This window comes from Ciconia boyciana, chromosome 17, assembly GCF_034638445.1.
Source record: "Ciconia boyciana chromosome 17, ASM3463844v1, whole genome shotgun sequence".
Lineage (NCBI taxonomy): Eukaryota > Metazoa > Chordata > Aves > Ciconiiformes > Ciconiidae > Ciconia > Ciconia boyciana.
In genome coordinates, this window is record NC_132950.1 from 6798905 (window position 1) to 6822540 (window position 23636).

Here is a 23636-nt window from a genome sequence, read left to right on the forward strand (position 1 = left end):
TTACACTGCTCTCACCAACACCTTTACTAACATGGTCTCAAACCATTTGTGGGCAGTGATGACTGTTCCTTCCCTTTGCCATGTTCTCCTGATTGAGAACTTCATCTGTCCCTTCTCTTGCCCTCCTAGTCATGGATAGCCAGAGTAAGCAACAGAGATATTCCCAGAAGGCCACATGTCCCATCAGCATCCCTCCTGCAGGGAGGACAGCACTCCAGCCTGAAGATCCCAAGTCACATCTTAAAAATCAGTCCTGGACAGACTTGGGAGGCTCTCTGCAGTTTTCACACTACATCTCAATCTTTTTAATCCATCTTTCCCTCACAATCTCCTCTTGGTGTGGCCCAGGATCTTAACCACTGACTTCTGACAGCATCACCATGAGGCAGGCACAGGCACACAGCTTCACCCACAGCATCAAGGCTTTTTGGGCTCTCCACAAAGATAAATTCATAGGAAACAGATGTGGGTGAGAGGTTAAACTCAGGAAAACAGGGCGGGGGGGGGGGGGGAGAGTGACAAAGTAGTAGTGGTTTCCCTGTGTCAGCACTCTACGGAGATAGCTCAGCTGTGGAGTTGAAGAAGGGTGGAGGGATGTGGACAGTGCAGTGACCTTATAACTTCTGGCTGCATGCATTAAAGAGCCTGTCAACCCTCCCCATGGAGAGATCTGAAAACAGAAATATTCAGCATTTAAAGCTGGAGTAGATTAATTACTGTTACTGTTAATGTACTGACACGTACAGTTGCAACATGACCCCAAGGAGCTCCCACAGCATACGCCTGCTAGCAGACCCTCTGATGGCATGCAGATGAGCAGCAACACCAGGAGGCAAAGAGGACACAGCTCAAACAGCAAGGAAACTTGGCCCTCTCTGAAGACTTGCTGCAACCAGGAAGGCTGGGAACAGGGCACCTGCTTGTACCAACCACCTTGTTTACAGCTGCTCATCACCAGCTCCAAGGAGGGGCCAGGCAACAGCACTATGTGGAAATACAAATCGTTTGTGAAAATAGAAGCAGCCCCTGAGCAACAAGAGAAGATCCACTGAGGCGTAATGGAAATTATTCAAGCAGCCCTTGGCACCCTGACATGCTCTGATCCTTTGAGCCACCTCCATAAATAGAAAATTTTGGAGGGGCTGCAGGTGTGCGCAGCATGCACAAGGTCCAGCCGAGAGCTGTCTCATTGGGGAGCACAGATTCATGTGCCAGCAGGTCACCAACACAGGAGAGCAAGTGGCAGCATATGACATGCAGCTAGGAGGAGATTAATGGGGCAGAGAACCTGCCTAACTACTCACCTACCTAATGCACCTGGTTACAGCAAACAGCAGTTTCCCTCAATCACAGCTCAGATCCTGTTCCAGATCAGTGCACGCCACACTGCTGGGGAAAGTCTCCTACGTGCCTGGCTCCATCTGCAAGAGTGCTTTGGGGAAGGGCTGTCTCTGTGCTGACAGTGGTGCCCTCCCCAAGTTCTCCTGCCAAGTCCACCTGCATACAAGCACGCCAGGTCTGACATGCAAGAGTGCCACCCGGGTAAGCCAGCAGCACAGGCTCAGTCCATGTATGCTCACTGCTGTCTCACTGTCAAGTTAGAAGAAGCTGCAAATCTTTATCAGCAATTACAAGAACATACTGCCTATTTTTACAGCACTCCCCGTACAAGCAGCAGGATTTCTACTGCCCAATTAGTAGTTCAAGTTACTATTTAAAGAATGACAGCTTAGGTGAGAGGAAGGCTGCCTCGATAATCATTTATGTCAAGCTCATCGCTGGGATTTGTTCAGGCTGTTACTGGAACATTTAAAGTCATCCTTTCTCCCAAATTAAGTGCTGTAGGTTTCATGAGAGGGTCAATCATTAACTACTCTTTGCTGACCTCTTCAAATCCCAGGCACACACCACATTACCAGAGGAATGAGTCTGGCTTTTTCAAGTGACTGCCATCTCAGACGGCGGAGAGGATGTTTCCTTTCATCTTGTTTTGTGGATCAGACTGGGCCGAGCAGGCAAGACACCCCCAGCCACCCTGGCAACAGCTCTGTGGAACACAGCCTGCACAGCCTCACCTTCCTCTTTTTAAAAGAGGGAAAGAAAGAATGATATTAAAAAAAAATCAGGGCCAAAGAGTCTGGGAGCATGGGTTAAAAAAAAAAATCACAGTGAAAGGCATGTGCAAACAACTGATCTGCAGTCTGCCCACATAAGAACATGTTTTCTCTTTTCATGATGGTGTCATACTTCTGGGAACTGGGAGGAGATGTTCTTGCTTTATACCACTGCAAATGCAATTAATTTGGGTTTCCCTCTCTGCCGGTCCACTTGCACCTCCAGGACCCCCTCTCTGGGCACCCAGCTGAAAGCCTGGTAACTGAGGCACAGTCTCCAGTTAAACTCCCATTCAATCCCCAGCTGCGGTTTCATTTTGCAGCAATTCTCACCCAGGGCCAGCACCTTCCCATGGAGCTCTCGGATACCACCGACAGCTGCTAATCAACACAGCATGTTTCCTGCAGAAATCAAACATTTACTACATTTACTCTTTTCCTGTTTACAGGGTGGCATGCGCAGCCTTTCCACAAGCCACTGTCACATCTTACCAGCTTGAAAGGGACCTTCAAACTGCAAGTTCCCCACCACAGACCCCAAATAAATAAGAGCAGAGCTCTGTAAGGCAGCACCTTCCTCCTATGCCCATGTTAAGGCGCATTAACCTGCCATAGGTGAATTACCTTATCATCCCTTTGGTTTTCTGCAGCCCTGTCTTAGAGGAAGGCCCTCTGTCCAACTGGCTCCTTATCTCTGCTCTTTGTGAACAGATTATCAAGTTCAATTTTTTTTTTTCCAAACATGTCTCAGACCCAAGCCTTGAGCTTCCCAATCCCAGTAACATCACAGCAATGCAAGACCCTGAACAGAGCAAGTTCCCCAACAGCTGATAAGGCCTGAATCCTGATAAAGACTGCGGAATCAGCACTTGTACCGAATAAAAGATGCTGCTTCAGTTGGTTAAAGGCCAAGTAGTAGCGTAGTAAAATTAAAAAGGGAACAAAGTACCACCACCAGACTCCTTGTCAGCAAATTTCAAACATACCTCTCAGGATGTGGCCAAACCTGCCGCCCAGAACGGGTACAACCCCCCACTCAAACCCTGTTGCACAACTGCTTTAAAACCATTTGTTATTTTGATGTGGATTTTTTTCTAGGTGTCCACCTCCACCCTCATGCAACCCAGTTAAGAGTCCGGCAGACCCCACATGTTTGCACAGTGGCTGAGTAAAATCCAATACCAGAAGCCAAAGGCAGGCAGGGAAAGCAGGGGGATTCAACAGGAAGACAAGGAGCCCTTCATGAATTGCAGTCACTTTCTGGGCAGCTGCTGCTACCTTCAGAGAAGAGCCTGCAGAAGGGACAAGGTCTAGTTTTCTCTTTTGTTGGAAGGCATCACAAAGTGCAAGAGGTTTTGCTGACAAACGAAAAGCCCTGCCAAGAACCTTTGGCTCATTAGGAAAAGTCTTTTTTTTTTGCAATACTTACATGCACACAGCAGCATTAGGAACAACAAGTGCCCAAAGGCTACTAGTTAGGATTTGTTTGCAGCAACCTTCCAGCCAAGTACCCACTCCGGCTGCAGGATTCAATAGGTTATGCTGAGAAAGGCAACCGCTTGGCCATCCTAATCCCAGCAAAGGTCAAACTCAGCTTGGTGCCGGTCATTCAGTGGCCACTGCAGGGCAACTGCGAGGGAGTCTGCTCTCCTGGAGCTAGGACTCTTCCCTACCAAATCGCCGAGATTATTACAGTGAGGACAAAAACAGAGAAAGAAAAGTGAGTGAGCATGGATGAACGAAGAAACCGGCATAACTGGTCCTCGATGCTCATCACAAGCCATCACTGAGTTCAGCAGTGATGGCCAGATATTTGAGGACAATGAGAACATTTGACTACATAAATTTCTTTTGAGGCATTAAGTTCTCTTGCCTCAGGGCACGGGTTGGTCACTGGAAGGAAGAAATTGCCCCCAGGACAGCAATTTCACCACTGTCCAAACATTTGCATCTTCCCTGCGGTCTGTGGTACAGGCACTCCCACAGAGAGAGCCAGACAGACTACAGATTGGCAAACACGGGTGAGAAGCCAAGGTGAATCTCACTGGTTCGGGGCAAAGGTGGATGAATTGAGAGCAATCAAAGCAAAGAGCAGGAGGTGGGCCCCAAGTGAAGCAAGGCTCTTGTCAGCAGGGCACATCTCAGGAAGCAGATAGGAAAATGGCTGCTTTTGGAGACAGTCAGCATTTGCTTATCAACTCTCATGTGTTTTATCTTGGTGGCAGAAAGCCTCCACCTGATCAGTTTAATGAGATCTCTTACACAGGCCCATGACAAAGTCACTGTGGCTTGGCAAGAACAAATCAGCCTTGAACAGAGTCCTAAACGGTCTCCAGCCGCTCAGGACTCTCCCTCACGCAGTCTGGAGCGCCACTGGAGACCTAAGTGGCACAGACACGCTTGGAAGCATTGCACAGTGAGCAAAGGACAGGAAGGAGATTAAGCAGCCAAGCAACAGCCAGTAGAAGACTCAAACACATGCATATTTGCCAGGTGTAGCAACCCAGGCTGTACAAGACTGAGGCAGCCACCCACAGGCACACAAAGCAGAAAAGACTATAAAAAGTAGCTGATGAATGAAAAAAAAACCCACAACAAAGTATCATCACAACTATACACAATCACTTTTTGCTTGGACTTTGTTTCCCCACATTTCAGATTTCCCCCCACTATTCTCAGCCATTACTCATTGAGAGCCCTGGGGTCCATGCTCTTATTTCCACCTCTTTCTTCCCCTACTGCTTCCTGCTCCATCTCCATGCTCACCAGCCCTGAATGGGCTGATCCACCTTCTCATCTCATCCACCATCACACATCTCTGGACAGAGCCCAAACACCTAGCTCCTGCCTCTCTTCACTCTGCTATTCCCTTCTCTGAGCACACGCAAACCTTCTGTCACTAAAGCAGCTTTCCAAACCCACACCACACCTTTACCCTCAGGTTCCTTTTAACTCCGCTGTCCACCCTACCACACTGTGGGATTCCCCAGACCACAACCCTCTCCATGCCTAGGCTGAGCATATATGTCCACCTACATATCGTTTTTCCCAGGGTTATCCTTCCCACACCACAAGATTGCCTCCGTCCCTGCAAGGCTGTGCCTGCAACATGGACAACTGCTTCCTCTGGCTGGGCCAGAAGGTGGATCTCAAGCCCTAAGTGACACAGCCTGGTTTGAGCACATCCTGGGTGTTTGAAGAGGGAGAGGAACAAAACATCAGTAGCGTTTACTTCTGCAACTTCTCCTCAACAGCAGCGCTAGACTCCCCCAATCTCATTTTCACCCATGCTCTTTTCTTTCCTACCACTAAGAAGAGAGTGCCCATAGTTTCCTCCTACAAACTCAGGACACCCTCCCCACAAATCATCATCTTCCAGAACCCATTGGGCCTTCCCTTGCAGAGATCAGCCAGGCCACCATGCAAAGGAAGAACTCATGGTCAAGTGGAAAAGGCTGTCCAGAAAAGCTTTACCTAATCTTTAAGGCTTCTTTTCCAATCACTCTGCAAAGCAACAGCAACTACAGGCACATTACACCATCACAAGGATGCCATTGGTTTTGGAAAGGAGAGCACATCCCTTCCTTCTACCCCAGGACTGACCTGGAGCTCAGCCCTACTCCAGCCACTTCCGCACCACCCTAAGACAGGGAACCACACCAGCAAACCTCAGCAGCAACTTATTCACACGAGTCTCCAGAGCATCCTTACCTGACTCGTGGCACAGGTAGGAATAAAACCCTTCTGCTTTCAGCATGATGAGGAGGGACCCCCAGCCCAGCAGGACAGCAGAGAAGAACAGGTTCTCAATGATGGCTGTGAATGCCATCCACCAGCGCCGGCGATGGGCGGTAGCAAGCGTGGGTGCCATTGCTGCGTGGGAAGGTGGCCTTGTTCAGAGTCTCAACCTGCAGGGACCAGAACATCGTCCAGTGAGTCCACAGACACAGCACGTGCTGCTCAAAGAGTGCAAAAAAGCACGGTTTAAGAGATCTCTCTACTGGAATGCAAGCAAACCTGCCTGCTGAATGTAAGGCACTCAGGTGTAAAACTCATTTTTGCAGGTACCAGCTTGCTGAGTTACCCGGAGGGATGGGGGAGCACAGGTGCCCTTGGAGCAGCCCCTCCAGTGCACAGACCATGCAACAGAGGAACGTTCAAGGACTCCGTTCCACTTCCTGAGCAACAGGTATGAAAATGCAGCAAATATCAACTGCCCAGAGCCCACTCCCCCATCACCTGTATGGGGCAGGCAGCTCATTTGTAAGGCAGCGAGGAAACACGTGCCAGAGTGGGGGGCTTCAGCCAGCACCCCAGTCTCCTGGCCGCTTGCAGGCAGAAGCTGGGACCGGGGAGGCAGCCCCACAGCCCTAACAGTGGCTTTAGTGACCCACCAGGTCTGCTCTGCCCCACAGAGGGGCACAGACCTGCTCTGGAAAGCAAGCATGGGTCCTGTGTGTGCCATGGGTCCTACAGATGCAGTTTATAGCACAGAAGTTTACAGCAAGGAGCACTTTTTGCTAACTGCCAGACCACCCAGCTGGCAGACAAGGTGGGTCGCATCCTGCCCCATCCTAGCTGTGCAGACAGCCAGGTGCACTGGCAGGGACAGCCCATGGCACATGCTGTTCCACCTCAGCACGCTGGCATCCCCGGACTGCCTCACAGATGCTGCGGCTGGATTAACTGTCTCCAGCTCCGCCGGTCCCCATCCCTGGGGCCCATGAGAGCGAGCAGCAGATTCGGGAGCAGACCTGGCTGGCCGAGGGGCTGCTCCAGGGAGCCCAAAGGTGTGCAGCACCGGGGCCAACCCTGGGTCATAAGGCAGGTGGCCATTTTAGACAAACTGAGCCTTTTCCCAGCCCAGAGCATGTCCCGATCAGGCGCTATGGGGAAATCAGCTGGCTACACACCACAGCCCAACACAGTTTCTCAGGGCTTTCCATAAGGCAGAGGCACCAGCCCTGGGTTGGGGTTGCTGTGGGGGGGTGGGGGTCTGGCCCAGCTTCCCGCAAGGGTGCCAGGAGGACAGGGCCACCCTCTAGCCACAGAGGCTGGTGCAGAGACCCCTGCCCCAGGAAGCCAGCCTGCCGCCGTGCCCCCCCCGCACACCCACCCACCGCGCAGGCCCGCTCCCCCAGCGCAGCCCACGGCAGCCCACGACGCATTTCCTCCCCCGCCTCCTCTTCCTCATCCCCGCACCCGCACGCCCCCTCCCCAGTCCCACACGTTCTTCCTCAGCACAGATCCTCTCTGTGGCGAGAGGTGCAGCCCTCTCTCTCCCCTACCAGTCACCCCCCATGCACCCCACTCCTCCCCAACACACCCCCCTCCCTACCCGCTCCCCCCATGCGCTGCCCTCCCCTCATCACTCCCCCTGCACCCAGCTCTGCCAAAACAGCCCTGCTGCATCCTGCCCTCTCCTTCCCCGCAGCGCACCCTGCTCCCTACCCACAGATCAATCCCACGCACCCGGCTCTTCCCCATCAACCCCCTCTTCCTCCAATACACGCCACTCCCACGCACGAATCCCCCATACAGCCCCTCCCCTGACCAACCCCCAATAAACCCTGCCCCCTCCAACGCACCCCTCCCTCTCCACAACCCCTCACCCACCTTCACAACCCCCCATGCACCCCGCCACCCCCTTCCCATGCAACCCCACCCCGCACGCCCCCGCTCTCACACCCCACGGGAACCTCACCCCACTCTTCCCCCATACAAACCCCACCCCGCGTGCACCCACTCGTGCACCCCACGCAAACCCTCAGCGCACCCCGCTCTCCCCCACACAACACCCCTCCTCCCCTCCATGCCCCCGCCGCTCACCCTCCACCGCGCCCCCGTTCCGCGCCGCCGCGGTCCCACCCGGGCTTTTTATCCGTCCTCCGGAGCAAACAGGCGCCGCCGTTGATTGGTCGCCGCCCTGGCCAATCACCGCGCTCTCCGCGGGGCCCCGAGTCGCGCGTGCCGCTGCCGCCGGGGCGCGTGCAGGGACGCGCGCACCCCCGGTACTCCCCTCCCCCCCCCCCCGTTACCCCTCCCTCCCCGTTACCCCCCGTAGTCCCGCCCCGGGTTGCGCCTAGGCTCTCTCGGCCGGGACGGTCACACACACCCGGACACAACAACCGTTGTTTCCGCGGCCGGAGCCCGCGGCGGCGTTGCGGGGCTGGGCACGGGGCAGAGCGGGAGGGGGGAAACCCTCCGCGGGGACCGTGAAACACACCAGCGCCCCCCCCGCACGCTCTCCGCACCGCCGGGGACAGCGACGCCCGAGCGGTGACGGGACTCGCCGCCTTCCACGGAAAAAAGAAGGGAAAAGGGAGCAAAACGGGAGCCCGCCGGCGGCGGGAGGTGATGCCGGGCGCGGAGCGGGACGAGGCCCCGCCGGCCCGCCCGCTCCACCTCCCGGCACGGCGCGGTCCCGCAGGGACAGCGGGAAAGTCCCCGCGGGCTTTGGTGCCGGCTGCTGCCGGTTTCCACCGGCCCCGGGCGGCAGCCGGGAGAGCCGCTCCCCGCGGAACGGCGGAACGGCTCTCGCTCGTACGGCCCCAGCCGAGCACACGGAGCCATTTCGGTAACGGCACCCGCGTTATGTCTCATCCGCTGCGGCTACGGGCACCGGATCCGTCCGGCGAAGCCCAGCCGCCCCGCTCCCCCGCCCGAGGAGGGAGCGGAGAAGCTGTCCCCCGTTAAAAGGCCATTTTGGGGGCAGGCATCCAACACGCAGCCCGGGGCTGACCGGTGTCACGGCAAGGCCGGACGGGCAACGAGCCCTCGAGATGCCCTGGCCCAGGAGCACAGTGAGCTGCTCCATGCAACAGAAGTCAAAGCACTGCGAGCCACGGGAGCGGCTCTGCATCCGAGCTCACCGGGGCTCTGCCCTCTTCTTACGTTACGTTATTTTTCAAGCATTCCTCTGCGGGATTTCTAGTCCTGCCATAAACCCGTCACTCAGCAGCGAGGTCCTGGGCCAGAGGAGGTGGCCGTATATCCCTGGAAATCATTATAGGGGATTTTTTCTTGGCCAAAAGAGATGAAAACGGTGCTTGTGCCAGGTAAACATCTCTGAGTTGCTCAGCGGAAGCCGAGAGCCCGGACAGACGGACATGCACCCACCACTGCATCCCTGAGAAAGGGGCGGGCTGCGGTGGGTGGGAAGAGGAAACTCCTCAGCCTTGGCTGTGGGATAAGGGTCCAATATTGCAACAGCTGGAAAGTGGATTTAAGCCAAAGCAAACGAACAAAAAAAAAAAGCCCAAAGAAAACAAGGCAGCCTGGATCGGTACCGTGTTTTTAGCAGAGGTAGAGGAAGGCTGAGACAGCACGAGGCCCCGGGAGACCTCAGCACCCAGACCCGGTCGCTGCTTCCAAGAAACATGAACTGCGATGGGAAGGAGCACGAGGAGGGCTCGGAGGCTGTTCGGGGACACGGGAACCCTTTGCTACAGCGAGGACATGGGGAGGCTCGGTTTTCCTATCCTAGAAGGAGAAAAGAAGCTATCAGGTGATCCGCTGCCATCTATAAATACACTCGGGGAGTGAGTAAACATCGTGGAGATAAAAAAAATAAAGTGAAGCTGAAGGACAGCACTGGCACAAAGACACATTTAGAGCAACTGGACAAGGAATGAGTTTAGGCTGGAAGGGAGGTGACAGCTCCTGCCCGGCCACGCAGGAAGGTCCTCAGCAGCCGCGGACGGAGCCACTGGGGTAAACGACGTGGTCTTCTTCAAAGGCAGAGCTCAGACGGTTTGGGAAAGGAGATGACAAGGCTGTAGTGATGGGGGACAGACCCTCGTGGCCATGGGAGGTGGCTTGAGCCTCTGCTCCTACCTCCAGGAGGCCAAGAGCTGCCCCAGCAGAGAGCTCCCCAACACCTCTTTGCTTACGGACAGGACCTGCACACAGGAACCACTTCCCACCGGCTGACAGCAGGATTTGGAAAATCAGAGATCCAGCACGGGAAGACATTAACCCCTCCCTCACCCACCAGCTCGGGCTCACGGACCTCCCGAATCCAGAATTAAAACCACAGCAAAGCCGGACCAAAGCATCCCTAACAAGAAGACACCAGCGCAACCACGCTGCAGGCGTGTGCATGAGCAGGCACGCGCTGAAAATCCACCGCTTGTTTTCCTTGCACCGCCCAGACAGGGTGAAGATGTTTTATCTTCAAGCAGGGGAAACATCCTGCCTCACAGCTCAGCCCGTGAACATGAAAGGTTCTCGCAGTAGCAGCAGCGTTTTCTCAAAGCTGGGTGCTATGAACGTCAGGGAAGGCTGTTGGGTTGTTGTCAGCTATTTTTACATGCTGTACCCAGGGCAAACGGGCTCACGTGACATTCACTTCTGGCACAACGCTGCTCGGCTCACAGGCTGAAAATATCCAACCGATTAGGAAAAAATGGCTGCTTATAAATAAAATGTGGGACTGTTCCTGCCACTGTAATAAAATAGTGTCAGAACAAAAACTAGCCTGTGCAGAACAGAGGTCTGGCCAGGCTGCTGCTCAAGTCTTGCCAGGATGAGCATTTTCATTTGTATACCAGAATATTTGGTGTTATAATCACAGCAGTGGGTTATACCAGTGAAGGAAGAAGTGCTGCATGCTCTCTGCAAAACTGGAAGCCTCACCCATGTGGGACCGTCGGGACTCGGTGCCTTGCGCTGCAGAGAAGCACCCACGAAAAGCCAAAGGGAAAAAGCAAAACCCACTCTGTTTTCTGAAACACCCCGAACCCTAAACCCCAACTCAGCAGTGCCAGACCAGAGGGATTCACACGGAGCTCCGCACATGACACGTGAGATGCAGCCTGCAACGTAGGTGCTCCGGACGCTCAAAGCCCACTCGCATTCCCTCTGCCCTCCAGTCTCCGGCACTGCTCTGGGCTCAGCTCCCTAAGTGAGAGTTCAGAACTCAACAGAACCAGAAAATTAAAAAAAAAACAAACTGAAAGCCTAAGGCTGCCCACAGTTTCCACACTTTGGAGAATATTTTTGACCATGTTTTTTGATTCGGAGGGCAGCTGGGAAAGCCAAATCCTGAAGGGCTTTGGTAACATTTAATTTTCATTCAGAGGTTTTCATGCTGTGCGAAATAACAGAAAAATATACAAGAAACTTCTACCACTTAGATACATCTAAAACCAGTTCACGCTGCAAATCCTCTTTGGCATCTCGACCGCCTTACACAGGCAGCAGAGCCCTCGTGCCCATCTCACCCGCGCTGCCCGAGGTCCTCTGACTGTGCTGGAGATGCTGCAGCACCTTCATCACATCTCGGCCACCCGTCGTCACACGTTGCTGCAGCAGGAACGAGGCGTGGGAGATGGCAGGAGCTTAGAGCACCCATGGAAATGCCATTTTCCATGCAGCTTTCGTCCTTATCAGGTCTAGCACCGTGCCGGGTGCACAGGTTGATGGCCACAGCCCAGCTGCCATGTTTGCTCTTGCACAATTGCAGCTTGGTATCGTGTGGAGTTTAAAAGGCCATCGATAAATCCCGTGCTGTGCCATGAGCCTTTTCATGTACTATGCATGTACATAGAAACGAAGGCAGCCAGAGCCTGCCACAAAAGCCAGAGCCATGCAGATAAACCCCTGCAGACCCAGATACCCTTCGAGATAAGCAGCTAAAATTAATTTTCGCTGAAGCTGCTTCTGACAGCCCACCATCTCTCCCCAGCCCGGCTCCACAAAATAATCCCCTCTAGCAAGAAGCACCTTTACAGCAAGAGGCTCCGAGCAGCATTACCAGAGCCGGGACAGGGAAAGGTGAAAGCTGATGGGGTTTTTGTTTTTTGCCTGCCTGTTTTTGCCCGTGTGTTTCCCAGCTGAGCCCCTAGTAGCCCCGCTCCCATTTATGAGGAGGATATGTGTCCCCAAACCCAATGCCGACAGGGACAAGAACGTGCCACCACTGCAACCAGAGCATTGCTGTCCCTCCAGGCTGCTGCAGACACAAAATGGGGCACAGAGGGCAGGGGGGAGCAGAAAACAGCCCTGAAGCACCACAACCCCATGGGGCTGCCGCTGCTGCAGCTCTCAGCATCACTCATCCTGCTGGCTGCGCCGGCCAGCAAGGGTCCACACCAGCAACGCGGCGTGGAGGAAAGGGGGTCAATGGGCAGGGTTGATGCTTCTACAGTTCACAGCTTGGAGGGGGACCTCAGCTCCCCCCACGCTGGGGTCAGAGCCCAGGCCCTCCTGGGCTCCCGCTGCCCCAGCCCGGGCAGTGGTGGCTCAGGTGGCTGCAGGGGCAGCCGGTGGCTCCTTGGCGGGGCTGGGGGGCGAATCGGCACTGCCGCTGATCACGTTCTCGTATTTTGGCTCTTCCTCCGGGGCAGCCTGTCCCTTCGTTTCGAGGCTGAGGACTAACTCAGGGCTTTTGCCCCTCTCTGTGGCACCTACATCATTGCTGGCCCCATCCTGGCCCCCGGTGCTTTTTGGCAAGGAAGGTGCAAGAAGGAAGGACTGTCTCTTCCCAGGGAGATGCTGGTGCTTGCCAGGAGGTAGCTCGGTGGGAGCTCCCGGGACACTCTCCCTCTGCTTGCAGCTATTCACCGAGTCTCTGCACTGCGCCAGGGCCCGGCGGGGTGGTTTCTGGATGGCCTCAACGCTCCTCCTCACCTTGGGCTCCTCCTTTGCAGCCCACTTGCCCCTCTGCAAGCTGCCCAGCCGCTTGAGCACGGCTTGGACTGGTCCCTCACCAGCCCCCTCCGCCTTGGGGTCCTGCCCGGCCGTTCCCACCATCATGTAGATGGTGGTGACGTTGGGCTCCTTTCCCTTCGCCTCCCAGCTGCCGGATTTTGCAGCCGCTTCAAGCGCCTCCACTCTCTGGGCCACATGCCTGGTGCTGGAGACCACCCGCCGGCGTCCCCCCGGGGTGGCCCGGGGCGATGGCCGGTGGCTTTCCTCCCCCTTGCCAAGGGGCTCGGGGCTCTCATAGCAATCACTGGCTGGTTGTTCAGTGGGGGGCTCAGCTGCCGCATCCCCTGGCGCTGGGGACAGCTTGGATGGGCCCCACGGGGTCTTGGGCTTCCGCCCGGGGCTGGGGGTTTCTGCCGCCCCAAATTTCGTCCCCTCAGCAAAGGACACAGAGGGCCGTTTGGCCTTGGCAATGCTGGAGGTGCGGGGGATGGCGAAGGGCTGCGAGACGTCCTCAGAGTCAAAGGCAGACGGGTCCGGGAGCGTCTCACCGAGGGGGGACACCCCATCCTGCAGCTCGGCCCCTGCCAGCAGCAGGACGCCTGTGGGAGAAAGGGGCGAGGGTTAGGGCTGCTGGAGCCACCCCCCTGCCCAGGGACACGCTCGGGGACATGGGGACAGGGGCTGATGCAATAGGATTGTCCCTGGGAACGTTTCCCCGGGAGGAGGTTGTGAAATGTTGTTGCCCACACAGGGCACATCCCATCACACGAGGCCAAGCACGGCCCCGGTGTGTCCTTGCAGACAGGAAAACGAGCGTATGAAAATAATTGCTGCTTGTGCCCAGCACCCATCCCGGGGATGCCCAAGGTTAAAAACGGGAGGATTGACTCCGGGCAGCCCAGAAGGGCTGTGGGTGGCCGGGAAGAGGAGCAGCCGTGGACGTCACCTTCTCTGGGAGGGATGGAGTACTCGGGTCCCTCGTTGTCAGTGTCGAAGGAGGAGGAGAAGGAGCTGTCTGAAACCCATGCGGCTGACGGCGGCTCGATGAAGCTGGGGTTGAAGGGGATTTCTGTGTCGTGGTGGGAAACTGGGGAGGAGAAGACACCCCGCTGAGCTCGGGCACCCCGGGGTGCTCGGGGCCAGGGTGGGACAGCAACATCTGTCCCGAGCTGTGCAGTAGGATGAGCGCAGGCTCCCCCCCAAACAGTGACGGTGCAAAGAGCACAGGGTGGGAGTGACACCCTGGAAGGGCTGTCGGCAGCTCTGCTTTTTTTTTTTTTACCTGTGACTTTGGGAAGTTTGTAGCCACCCAGGGAAAAGCAAGGCATCATAGCGCTGAGGTTCGCCAGCACCCCCCGCACGTGGTGCTTCATCCGGGCCACAACATCATCATCCGGCACGGCTGCCCTGCACAGGGAGATGGGCGTGAAGGGATGTGGGAGACGGGGTTTTGCATCGAAGGTTGCAAAATATAACAAATACCTGTCTCTAGCGTCCGCTGGGCCAGCTCCGCAGCAACAGCAGGTGATGCAGAGCAGCAACAGCAGGAGAGGGACAAGGATGGCAGCTGCCAGGGCCCCATGGTCCTTAAAACCTGCATGGAGAAGATGGGTTGAGTTGGCGTATCCTGTGGCTGCCGAGCCCGTAGAGCTGCCCTGCACAGAGCGCGCAGGAGCTGGCAACTCGTGGCACGGCCAGGAGGCTGCGTTGCAGCCTCCCACCACCTCCATCCCCAGCAAGGATGTTACGATCCCTTGGCCGCTGCCAAGGAGTAAATTTGAGGTTGCTCTTACTCAACACGCAGTCACCCCGCACGGGGTGGCAGGTCCCCCGGGAGCACTGGCAGGGTGAGGAACAGTTCACGCCAAAATACCCCTCCGGGCAGGTATCGTTGCAGCTGGAAGAGAGAGAAAAGGAGGGAAATGCCCCCGGGAAGAGTGGGGTCCCGGCCCTGTCCCGCTCCCAGCATTACCTGGCTCCCCAGTAGCCCGCCTGGCAGATGCAAGCTCCTGACACAGGGTCGCAGCTCCCCGCAACGCACTCGGGGCAGAGGAGCTGGCATCCATCGCCGAAGGTGCCCGCAGGGCAGGAGTTGTTGCAGCTGCCAAGACAGAGAGTGAAGCATCAGCCCGCTGCACTCCGGAGCAGGGACCCCCCCGCAAGGACCCGGTGGCCTGATCCTGGGCATACCTGGGTCCCGTCCAGCCAGGCTCGCAGTGCGGGCAGGACCCGGTCTCTGGGTCACAGACCTCCCCGTGCCGGCAGTGGGGACATGGCTGGAGGCAGTCCTCGCCGTGGAAGCCGGGCGCGCAGGGCTCCTTGCAGAGGGTCCCGTTCCAGCCGGGCTGGCAGGCCAGGCAGAAGCCATCCACGGGTGAGCAGGGCTGGCTACGCTTGCAGCTCCCGCAGCTGCACGGGCAGAGGGGCAGTGAAGACTTGACATCCCCCCCCCCGCCCCCCGGCCCCCCTGAAACACAGGTTTCACCCCGCACCGGCATTCAGCATCAGTTTGGATCACGGGGAAATACTCTACAGCACTTAATGCGCTGTAGAAGCGACGGGGCGGGAGGCAAGCAGGGAGAGATGCTGCTTTATCGCCCTGGGGAGCGGTACCGAGGACAACCAGATTTTGGGGTGACACCAGCACTTTCTGCTGGCATTAGCAGATATTTCTTTTGGGGCAACACTGATGCTGCATCCAGCCAGGGATGCTCAAACCCCCCAGAACATGTCTCCCTGCCCAGCCAAAGGGACAGACACGACTTTGATGACTTCCCCCCCCGCAAAGGTCTCACTGCGGCCCCTGGACCCCCTCAAGACCCCCCCACTGCCCCCGGCTTACCTGTGCACACACTGAGACCCATATTTCCCCGCCGGACAGGAGTCCCGGCAGCTCCTGCCCTGGTAGCCGGGGCTGCAGCTGCAGTGCCCGCTGAGGGGGCTGCAGGAGCCATGCACGCAGTCGCAGCGCCGCTGGCACGCCGGCCCCCAAAACCCAGCCTTGCATTCGCACTTGCCCGTCTCCTGGGCGCAGGGCGAGAGGTTGCAGGAGCATTTGAAGCTGCACCTCCTGCCCCACCAGCCCGGCAGGCAGCGGCAGTGGCCGGTGAGCGGGTCGCAGTGGGAGGTGGCGGGGTTGCACTGACATTGCTTCTTGCAGGTGGGTGCCCACCAGCCCGGCTCGCAGCGGCAGGCGCCAGTGAGGGGGTCGCAGTGGCCGTGGGGGCCGCACTGGCAAGGGAACTGGCAGAGCCCTCCCCAGTGGTTGGGGTCGCAGGTGCAGCGCCCGCTCGCCGGGTCACAGCGCCCATTGGGGTGGCACGGGCAGCTCCGCTTACAGTCGGGGCCCCAGTACTGCTTGGGGCAGGCTGTGAAGGGAAGGAGACGGCGAGGATGAGGGGTGATGGGGAAGCCCGGCAGCCCCCAACCTCCCCCCCGGGCATCCAGGCTGGCAAAGGGGGTGGCAAGGGCTGAGCCCTGGGGAAATACTCACGGGAACTGCAGTCTGCTCCGAAGAAGCCGGGTTTGCAGAGGCAAACTCCGGGTCTCACGCACACCTCATCCACCCCGCAGGCATTCTCCCCCTCGCACAGCGCTGTCGGCAGCGGGGCAGGCACGTCAGCGCACGATGGCCCCCCTGGGCTCACGCCCCTCTGCCAGACCACCCGCCACCCGGCCACCTCCCGCAGAGGCAGCGTTCCCGGGGAAACCGCCATCCCGCTTCCCGCTCCATCCCTCCGGCCGAGACGCAGGACCGTTAGCAGCTTGCTCGGTGGGCGTTTGGGGGTTCCCACCGCACAGGACTCCACTGCCGCTGCTCGGGGAGAGCTGTAGGGCTTCCCCCCAACACCCAGCACCATGGAGGAGCCACCTAGCCAAGCACGGGGACCGAGCTTTGGGCTTCGTCACCATCCACCACTCACCGGCCGTGCACTCCCGCCCTTCCTGCTTCCACCCGGGGCAGCACGCTGGGCCGGCGGGGAGCCTGCGGGAGAGACCCGGGGGCCATCAGCCGGGGCCAGCACGGGTTTGCACACAGCTTCGCAGCTTTGGCTAAGGCAAAGTGAACGCAGGCGCTTGCCCCAGCTGGGCCTGGCGGGCGGGGAGGTGGCGAGGCCCTGGGAGCATCGCTCCGGAAGGAAACCAGCAAAATAGAAGGAAATTTAAGAGGCTGCAGCCCCAGAGGGCGGCGGGGCTGGGCATTGGGGCAGGCCTGCCCAGCTCTGCTGGGACTGCCGTTACGGAGCCTGCGCCGGGTCCCCGATGCTCTGGGAGCAGCTCAAAGCTTTGCCAGCAACTCAGAAAAAAGGCACTGAAGTGAAGGCAACCAAAGGCGCTGCCATTGATGGCAAGACCAACGGGAAAGGCAACGCAGCAGCAAAGCAGAGGGGATGGCAGCTCCAAAAGCCCTTTGGGGTTTGCTATGCCTATGTTTCCCACCTGGTGCACGACGAAAGTTTTGCCAATGCTCCCACATCCCCCCGTTGCCCCGTGTGTTGCGGGTACACGAGAAATAACCCCTAGAGAAGGGGTCTGCGTGCCCCGACCACGCTCCCCAGCATCACCCCAGTCTCAGCACCCACGCGATGCCAGGCTGCAGATTTCTGTCCGTGGAAGGACAGATGGATGACGGCCCCCCGGGGCTACTGAGAGGCCCCAGGAGATGGAGGGGCACGAGCAGGGACCCCCACGGCACCTACCTGCAGACGTTCCTGCCGTCAGGGTCAAGCTCCTGGGCAGAGCTCTGCACCCACAGCCACAGCTGGAGGCAGAGGATGGGCCGGGTGCTCCCCATCCCGCCGGGGCACAAGGGCCCAAGTCCCGGCAGCTCCCCAGCCCCGCACCGGCGTCCGTCTGTCCCGTCCGTCCCGTCCCTCCCGTGGTGCGGCCTCTTCCTCCCGCCAGCCTTGGGTTTCTTCCTGAGGAAACGCGGGAGGAGGCGCCCCGATTCAGACGTCAGGGGTGCGGCAGGGAGGGGGAGGCAGGGAATGCTGCTGCATGGGATATTTTTGGCCCTTGCTGCCACCCCGGTAGCAGAAATGGGTGGTCAGAGGCTCGGCATGGCCACGCAGGGGTTGGCACCCACCCGAACATCTCACCCGCGGTCGTCCTGCTCCCCCTGTGCCATCCTTCATCGCCCCAAAGCGGTTTTAGCCAACATCCCCCCAACCCACGTGGCATCTGCTGCCAACCCCTGCCCCGACCCCTGCGATCTGCCCCATGGCACTGCCGATCCCTGGCAGAGCCTGAGAAGCGGGGTCCCCACGTCCCCCCCGGGGACACGGCGTGCCCCAGGCTGGCCTTTGAACCGCTGCTGGCCGCCATCCCAACTCGCCGTCTCCCCAGGAGCTTTGTGTCAGCAGATGCACAGGAAACACCTTTTTCCTACCCAAGGCCGGCTCGGCTGGCGGGGGGGGCCAGGCTGGAAGCGCGTTGTTCCCCCTGCCACGCGGGACTTAACTCCTCCGCACCCAGCGCTGCAGCCCCTGTAGCCCCGCTCCCCATCGTAGCTGACCCCCAAAAGGGGCTCCGGGGTCTGGCACAGCACGGCCGGCCACAGCCCTTTGCATCAGCGCACGAAAAGCGACGGCTACACTGGAGAACTGCGACCGAAGCCTGGCAGCATCACCCAGCCCTTCCCAAGCAAGGACAGAGCAGAGGCCGCGGTGGGTACCTCGGAGGAGAAACAAGAGACGTTTATTTCTGACCCCAGTTCTAGAGCTAGAAAGCACCTGACCTGAGGGGACCGACTCGCCCCTGTGAACACAAGGATTCTTTCAGTCTTCCAGTTCCCAGTAGCAGCAGGAAGAGGTCCCAGTACAAAACCGATTCACCCCACGACTGAAAAGTGCAGGAGTGGCACTGGCGGTGCTGATCCTGACTGCTCCCAGACATGGGAGCACCCGGACACCCGGTGCAGCGTGCTCAGCCCCTCCCAGCCGCGCGGTGACCCCAGGACAGCACCCAGCCGCCCGGGCACCCCAACTTGACCTTCACATTGCAGGGATGGGGGGGAGGTATGAGTGGAAAGGGGTGAAGCGAAATACCCCCGCAGGGCAGGGTCCGGTGACGGGATCCTGAGCTGCGAGCAGAGGTGCTTGGCGGGAAGAGCCGCCAGCAGATGGGAAGAGCCCTTTGGGGTGCGGCAGCGGGAAGCGGGTGCAGACCCCCGCCACGCTGAGCAGCACGGAGAAGTGGGGAGCGGGGGCACGGCTGTGCAGAACACCCATAGTTAAGCCGTGGGCACAATACAAGGGTGGCCGATGGGCAGAGATGCCCGAAGGTGCCGAGCCGTCCTGTGCCAGACCCGCACCCCGTGGCCGAGCATCCCAGTGGATTTGCAGGACTGCCCACGCTGCGGCTTCACTGTCACCACGGCGTGGGGGAAGCGGCCAGGGCTGCTGTGCCACTCTTGAAAATGCCAGAAGAGGAGCCAGGAAGTGCTGCTGCGAGGCCAGATCCAGCTCCCGTTCAGGTGGGGTCAGAGGGGTGGCGTGGCTCTGTCGGGGGAGCCAGCCGCCGCCTCGCTCTGTCCCTCCTGCTCCAGCTGCGTGTCCAGCGAGTCGATGATTTCCCAGGCTCCAGAGCAGCTGGATGCGGGGGGGTCTTTGCTGCTGCCCTGATACCACGGCCCAAAACTGCAGAGAGAGCAGATAACGGCCGTGGGGGAGAAGAGCTTTCCCAGGGAAGCGGCCAGATCCCAACCTCCCTCTGCATTTGGTGGCAGCAGCAGGACGCAGCCCGGCTGCGAGCCTCTGGGAGCGTGCAGCACCCCTGAGGCGGCACCCAGGGCTGCCCTTGCCTGCCCGCAAGGCAGATCCCCCCTGAACAAAGTGACCCCCCTGCAGCAGCATCCCTGCCAGCCCCACGCCGGGCACCCCGGCTCCGTCCCCGTCGTACCCAGCAGGGCAGGCACCAAGCTCAGCAGGCACCGGGTCCACAGCCGAGCCCCAAACCTCCTCTCCGCCAGCAGAGCCACCCGTCCCCAGCAGCACCGGAGCATGGGAGCGAACTTACAAGGTCCTAATTTTGGATTCGGGAGGCTGAGCATCCACACAGTCTGCGCTGCGAGCTGGGAGCCAGGAGCCCTCATCTTCATCGCTGCAGCACAAAGGAGCGGGGGAAAAACCTGCGCTGAGTCACAGGCTCGCCACGAGCCAGTGCCAGAGCCACCGTGGGGCTCCCTCCCGAGATGAGCAGCGTCCCCGCAGAGCCGCACGTGCGGAGGCGGCCGCAGAGCTGGGGCAGACGGACCGGAGCTGCTGTCCCCATGACTCACTGTCGGGCTGTCACCTGCCACAAACCCACAGCCAGCTGTAGCGATGCTCGTGCCCCAGACACAGCCACGTTTCATGGCAAGCCCAACCCCAGCTCGGTGATCTCAAGCCACAAGGCTCTTCAGACACTGGCTTCAAACCCCCGGTGCTTGGTCAGCGGACGGTGTGTCCCCGGTTACCACAGCAGTAAAGTCTTTAGGCATCTCACCCCACACGGCAAGCGCCTGCTTCTCCAGGGGAACAGCCTGACAATTAGCATTGCTGGCTGTGGCTCGGGACCGAGGCGGGTGACAGCCAGGCCTTGTAGGGGAGCAGGGTGACACACGAGAGGTGACCGCAGGGCAGCATTCATATGGCAGAGGCTATCCTTGCCGGGCAGGGAGGCGAGCAGGCAGGACCCAACACCCCCAGACCCCCCCACTGCCAGCAGAGACCCTGACGCAAGCAAGCAGCAGGTTTCAGTAGCACAGAAGAGCTCAGCCCCCTTCAGACCTTTATTAAAGCCCCTCAAGGCCCGTGAGATGCAGCTCCCCCCATGCCATACAGCAGCTTTAGCGCAGCCTTCGCCCCCCGCCACCAGCAGACACGCAGAGCCAGGGCTGGTGCCTGGCAGGGTCCTCCCCTCCCCATCGTGAGAAGTCTGTTGGAGCCAACGCTGCCCACGAACGTCTTGCAGAGCCTCCAGGGAACACCGCTACTGCCATCTTCAAAGGCTCTCCGCTGGACAGCCTCCGACCGTACAGCGCAGGGACCGGCCTGCCTCGTCCGGTGGTCCCGGTGCCACCACCTCGCCTCCCCTTTTGCCACATCCACGCAGGGACGAGTGGCATTTGGCCAGGCCATGTGTGACTGGTGACAGGGACACGCAAGTGGCAGCAGAGAAGAACCCAGCCCCTGCGGTGCTCCCAGGGCTAAGCCAGAGCAAGACATTCACTGCAGACACTAAACCTTTGGTCTCTGGAAGGAGGCAGGGAGGAGGCAGCTCTTGGCCTGGGGGAGTTCCCTTCCAGGGCGTCACACCACGTGGAAACACCGGAGCCCGCCAGCCGGCATCCGCCCTGCATGGGCCGCTCCCCATCCTCCCTCCCGGTGAGCAGGACTCACCTGCTCGCCGACTCCTCTGCCGTTCCCAGCATTTTGGCTCTGATTTTTTTTCTCTGTCTTTTGATAGTCGACTTCATCGCATCCAAGAAGAAGCTGGGAACTCTCTCTTTGTTCAGCAGCTCCCTGGCAAAAAGCATCCAGCTGGTTAACCGAGAGCCTGGCAAAGAAATCCGCGCCGACTGTGCCGGGAGCAGCCTCTGATGGGCCACAGGTGGCTGCAGGGACAGGAGGGACCCGGCTCGCTGCCCCACGCCGCCGTGGCAGGACTCACCGCTGGTAATAGGCCAGCTCCTCCTGCACTAAGAACAGGTTGGTCTTGAGCTCATTCCGCTCTTGCAGGATCTGCTGCAGCTCTTCCTTGGAGAAGCAGCAGTGAGCAGGGCTCCTGCCCGCATCCGCGTCCTGGTGCTGCGGCTCCTCCGTGGACGACGGCGCTCCTTCCTGCAGGGACAGAGAGAGTCAGCAGGCAAGCGGAGACCCCAAAGCCCCCACCCAAAGGCTGGGTGCCACGTGCAAGCAGAGATGGAAAAGTCTCAGGAATAAGTTTGCTAGCCTGGAGCTCCTGCAGCCTTCCAGGGACCATGGTGGCTCCCCAGCTCAGCCAGCACCCGCCACCCATCACCACACACAGCAAACCCTCCTCATCCTCTGAGTCCCACCTGGCTTTTCCTCCCATCACCTCGCCTTACTCGCTCCTGCCTCCACCCCTACCAATTTTTACGGACAAGGTGTTACTGGCATCGCAGATGCCACGCTGTTCAATTTTCAGCAGTGGGGCTTACTCGAGCAGCCGTGTCCTGCTGGCAGCCGGTGGGTCCGGGCGTGCCAGGAGCCCCACGCAGGGACGGGAAGGTCAGATCAGCGTTTAGCGATGCCCTGCAGCAGCAGGACTACAGGCTCGGACTCACCAGGCTGGGCTTTGGCCGCTGGATCTCAGAGGCGGTCCTGCTCCTCCTGCTCATTTCTCTCTGGGTTTGCAGCATCATGGCCTCCAGGTCTGACTTCTTCTCCAGCGCGCTCTTGAGCTGAGCCTGCACCACGGCCACCTTGTGACGCAGGTCCTCGTTCATGGACATGAAGCGATGCAGTTGCTCCTGCAGCTGGAGGGCCCAGGACAGCCGGGAGTGAGGCACGGCCTCAGCTCTGGGCCCCCACCCAGGGACATCAGCGCATGCAGAGCCACAGGAAAGGCATCTGCCCCAGCAGGCTCACCAGCCGTGACGGCAGCCCCAGGGGGAGGTGACATGAAAGCAGGTCCCCAGGCCCTTCACACACCACACCCACGAGCTCCCACACGCTCACCGCCTCTGTGTCTCGGCTCTTGCAGACGATCTCATGGGCCTGGGCGCGAAGCTCATCCCTCTGCCTGTCCACCACCTCCTTCAGCCGCAGCATCAGCTCCCGCTCCTTCCGCGCCGTGCTGTCTGAGCCCAGACACGGGCGGACAGGCGTGAGTGGCCCCCGAGACCCAAGGAATCCCCCAGCCCCACGACGCTATGGGGTTTCTTGATGCTTCTGCAAAGCATCGTTCTACTATTGCTCCCGGTAGACGGCAGAGTAGGAACAGTGGAAAGAGGGGAGCCGAGAGCTTTAGGCTGTGCCCGACGCATCCTTACGCTGGCAGCAGCAGCCTGCACCCTGCGTCTGCCCCCACCACCCTCCCGGGGCCTTGCGGGTGCTCTGGGTGTTTGGGGTCCCTGTGGCCTGCAGAACAAGACAGTGCTCATGCTCCCTGGTGGGACAGGTCTCCAGGGCTGGGCAGCACAGAGAACAGGTTCAGCCCTGTACCAAGCCCGCCGTCCTCCACGAGAACACCCCGCGGTGGCGGGGGGGGGACGACCCTGAACCCGCCGGGACACCCACCTTCCTGGGACTGGCTCTCCGCAAGCTGCCCCAGGAGCTGCCGGTTCTGCTCCTCCAGGCGGGCCAGGCGGCCGTGCAGGGCTCGCTCCCGGCGCTCGGCCTCCCACAGCCTCCACTCTGGGTCCTGGGGGACGGGGACAGCCGGGTCAGAGCCACCCCCGGGAGGACGGGGACAGCCGGGTCAGAGCCACCCCCGGGGACGGGGACAGCCGGGTCAGTGCTGTCCCCACAGGCACTCCTGCGAGGACAAGCGTGGGCCGGTGCCACCCCGTAGGGGACCCCCGACGGAAGAAGGGTCGGACGAGCCCCCCCGCCCCGCTCACCTCCGCGTCCTGCCGCCCGGCCGGCGGTGCCGCCGCCTCCCCCTCGGCGCCCGCCGGGGCCACCAGCGCCTCCAGCAGCTCCAGCAGCCGCACGACGGGCGGCACCAGCCCGGCCACGGCCTCGGGCCCGAAGCGGGCGGAGAGGCGGCGCAGCTCGGCGCCCAGCGCCCCCGCCATGCGGTAGACGTGCGGCGGGGCCAGGCGGCCCGGGGGCGTCCGCCACAGCGGCTCCGCTCCCCGCCGCGGCTCCGCCATCGCCCGCCGCCGCCGCCCGAGGCCCCGCAGACGCCTCGCTCCGCTCC

At 59.6% G+C, this 23636-nt stretch overlaps 3 protein-coding genes across 3 annotated transcripts in view; all 3 read right to left on the bottom strand.

Annotated features, from left to right (window-relative positions):
• SLC43A2 (solute carrier family 43 member 2) overlaps nt 1–7995 on the bottom strand; it is a 34617-nt gene extending 26622 nt beyond the window's left edge. The window contains exons 1-2 of the mRNA XM_072882289.1: nt 7944–7995; nt 5826–6022 (exon numbers count right to left, since the gene is read on the bottom strand). Coding sequence (XP_072738390.1) covers nt 5826–5985 — 160 coding nt within the window. The 5' untranslated portion in view covers nt 5986–6022; nt 7944–7995. The remainder of the gene's footprint in view (nt 1–5825; nt 6023–7943) is intronic.
• Nucleotides 7996–11172: 3177 nt separating this feature from the next.
• On the bottom strand, nt 11173–17769 carry SCARF1 (scavenger receptor class F member 1). Its single transcript, XM_072882016.1, has 11 exons — nt 17468–17769; nt 16691–16752; nt 16261–16362; nt 15610–16135; nt 14958–15176; nt 14740–14868; nt 14561–14664; nt 14250–14361; nt 14050–14174; nt 13714–13854; nt 11173–13366 (listed from the first exon to the last, which is right to left on the bottom strand). The coding sequence occupies exons 1-11, from the start codon at nt 17560–17562 to the stop codon at nt 12360–12362; spliced, it is 2622 nt and encodes an 873-aa protein (XP_072738117.1). The 5' UTR covers nt 17563–17769; the 3' UTR covers nt 11173–12359.
• Nucleotides 17770–18368: 599 nt separating this feature from the next.
• RILP (Rab interacting lysosomal protein) lies at nt 18369–23633 on the bottom strand. Its single transcript, XM_072881959.1, has 8 exons — nt 23335–23633; nt 23012–23135; nt 22451–22572; nt 22057–22248; nt 21420–21589; nt 21149–21271; nt 19785–19868; nt 18369–19405 (listed from the first exon to the last, which is right to left on the bottom strand). The coding sequence occupies exons 1-8, from the start codon at nt 23587–23589 to the stop codon at nt 19249–19251; spliced, it is 1227 nt and encodes a 408-aa protein (XP_072738060.1). The 5' UTR covers nt 23590–23633; the 3' UTR covers nt 18369–19248.
• Nucleotides 23634–23636: the final 3 nt, after the last annotated feature.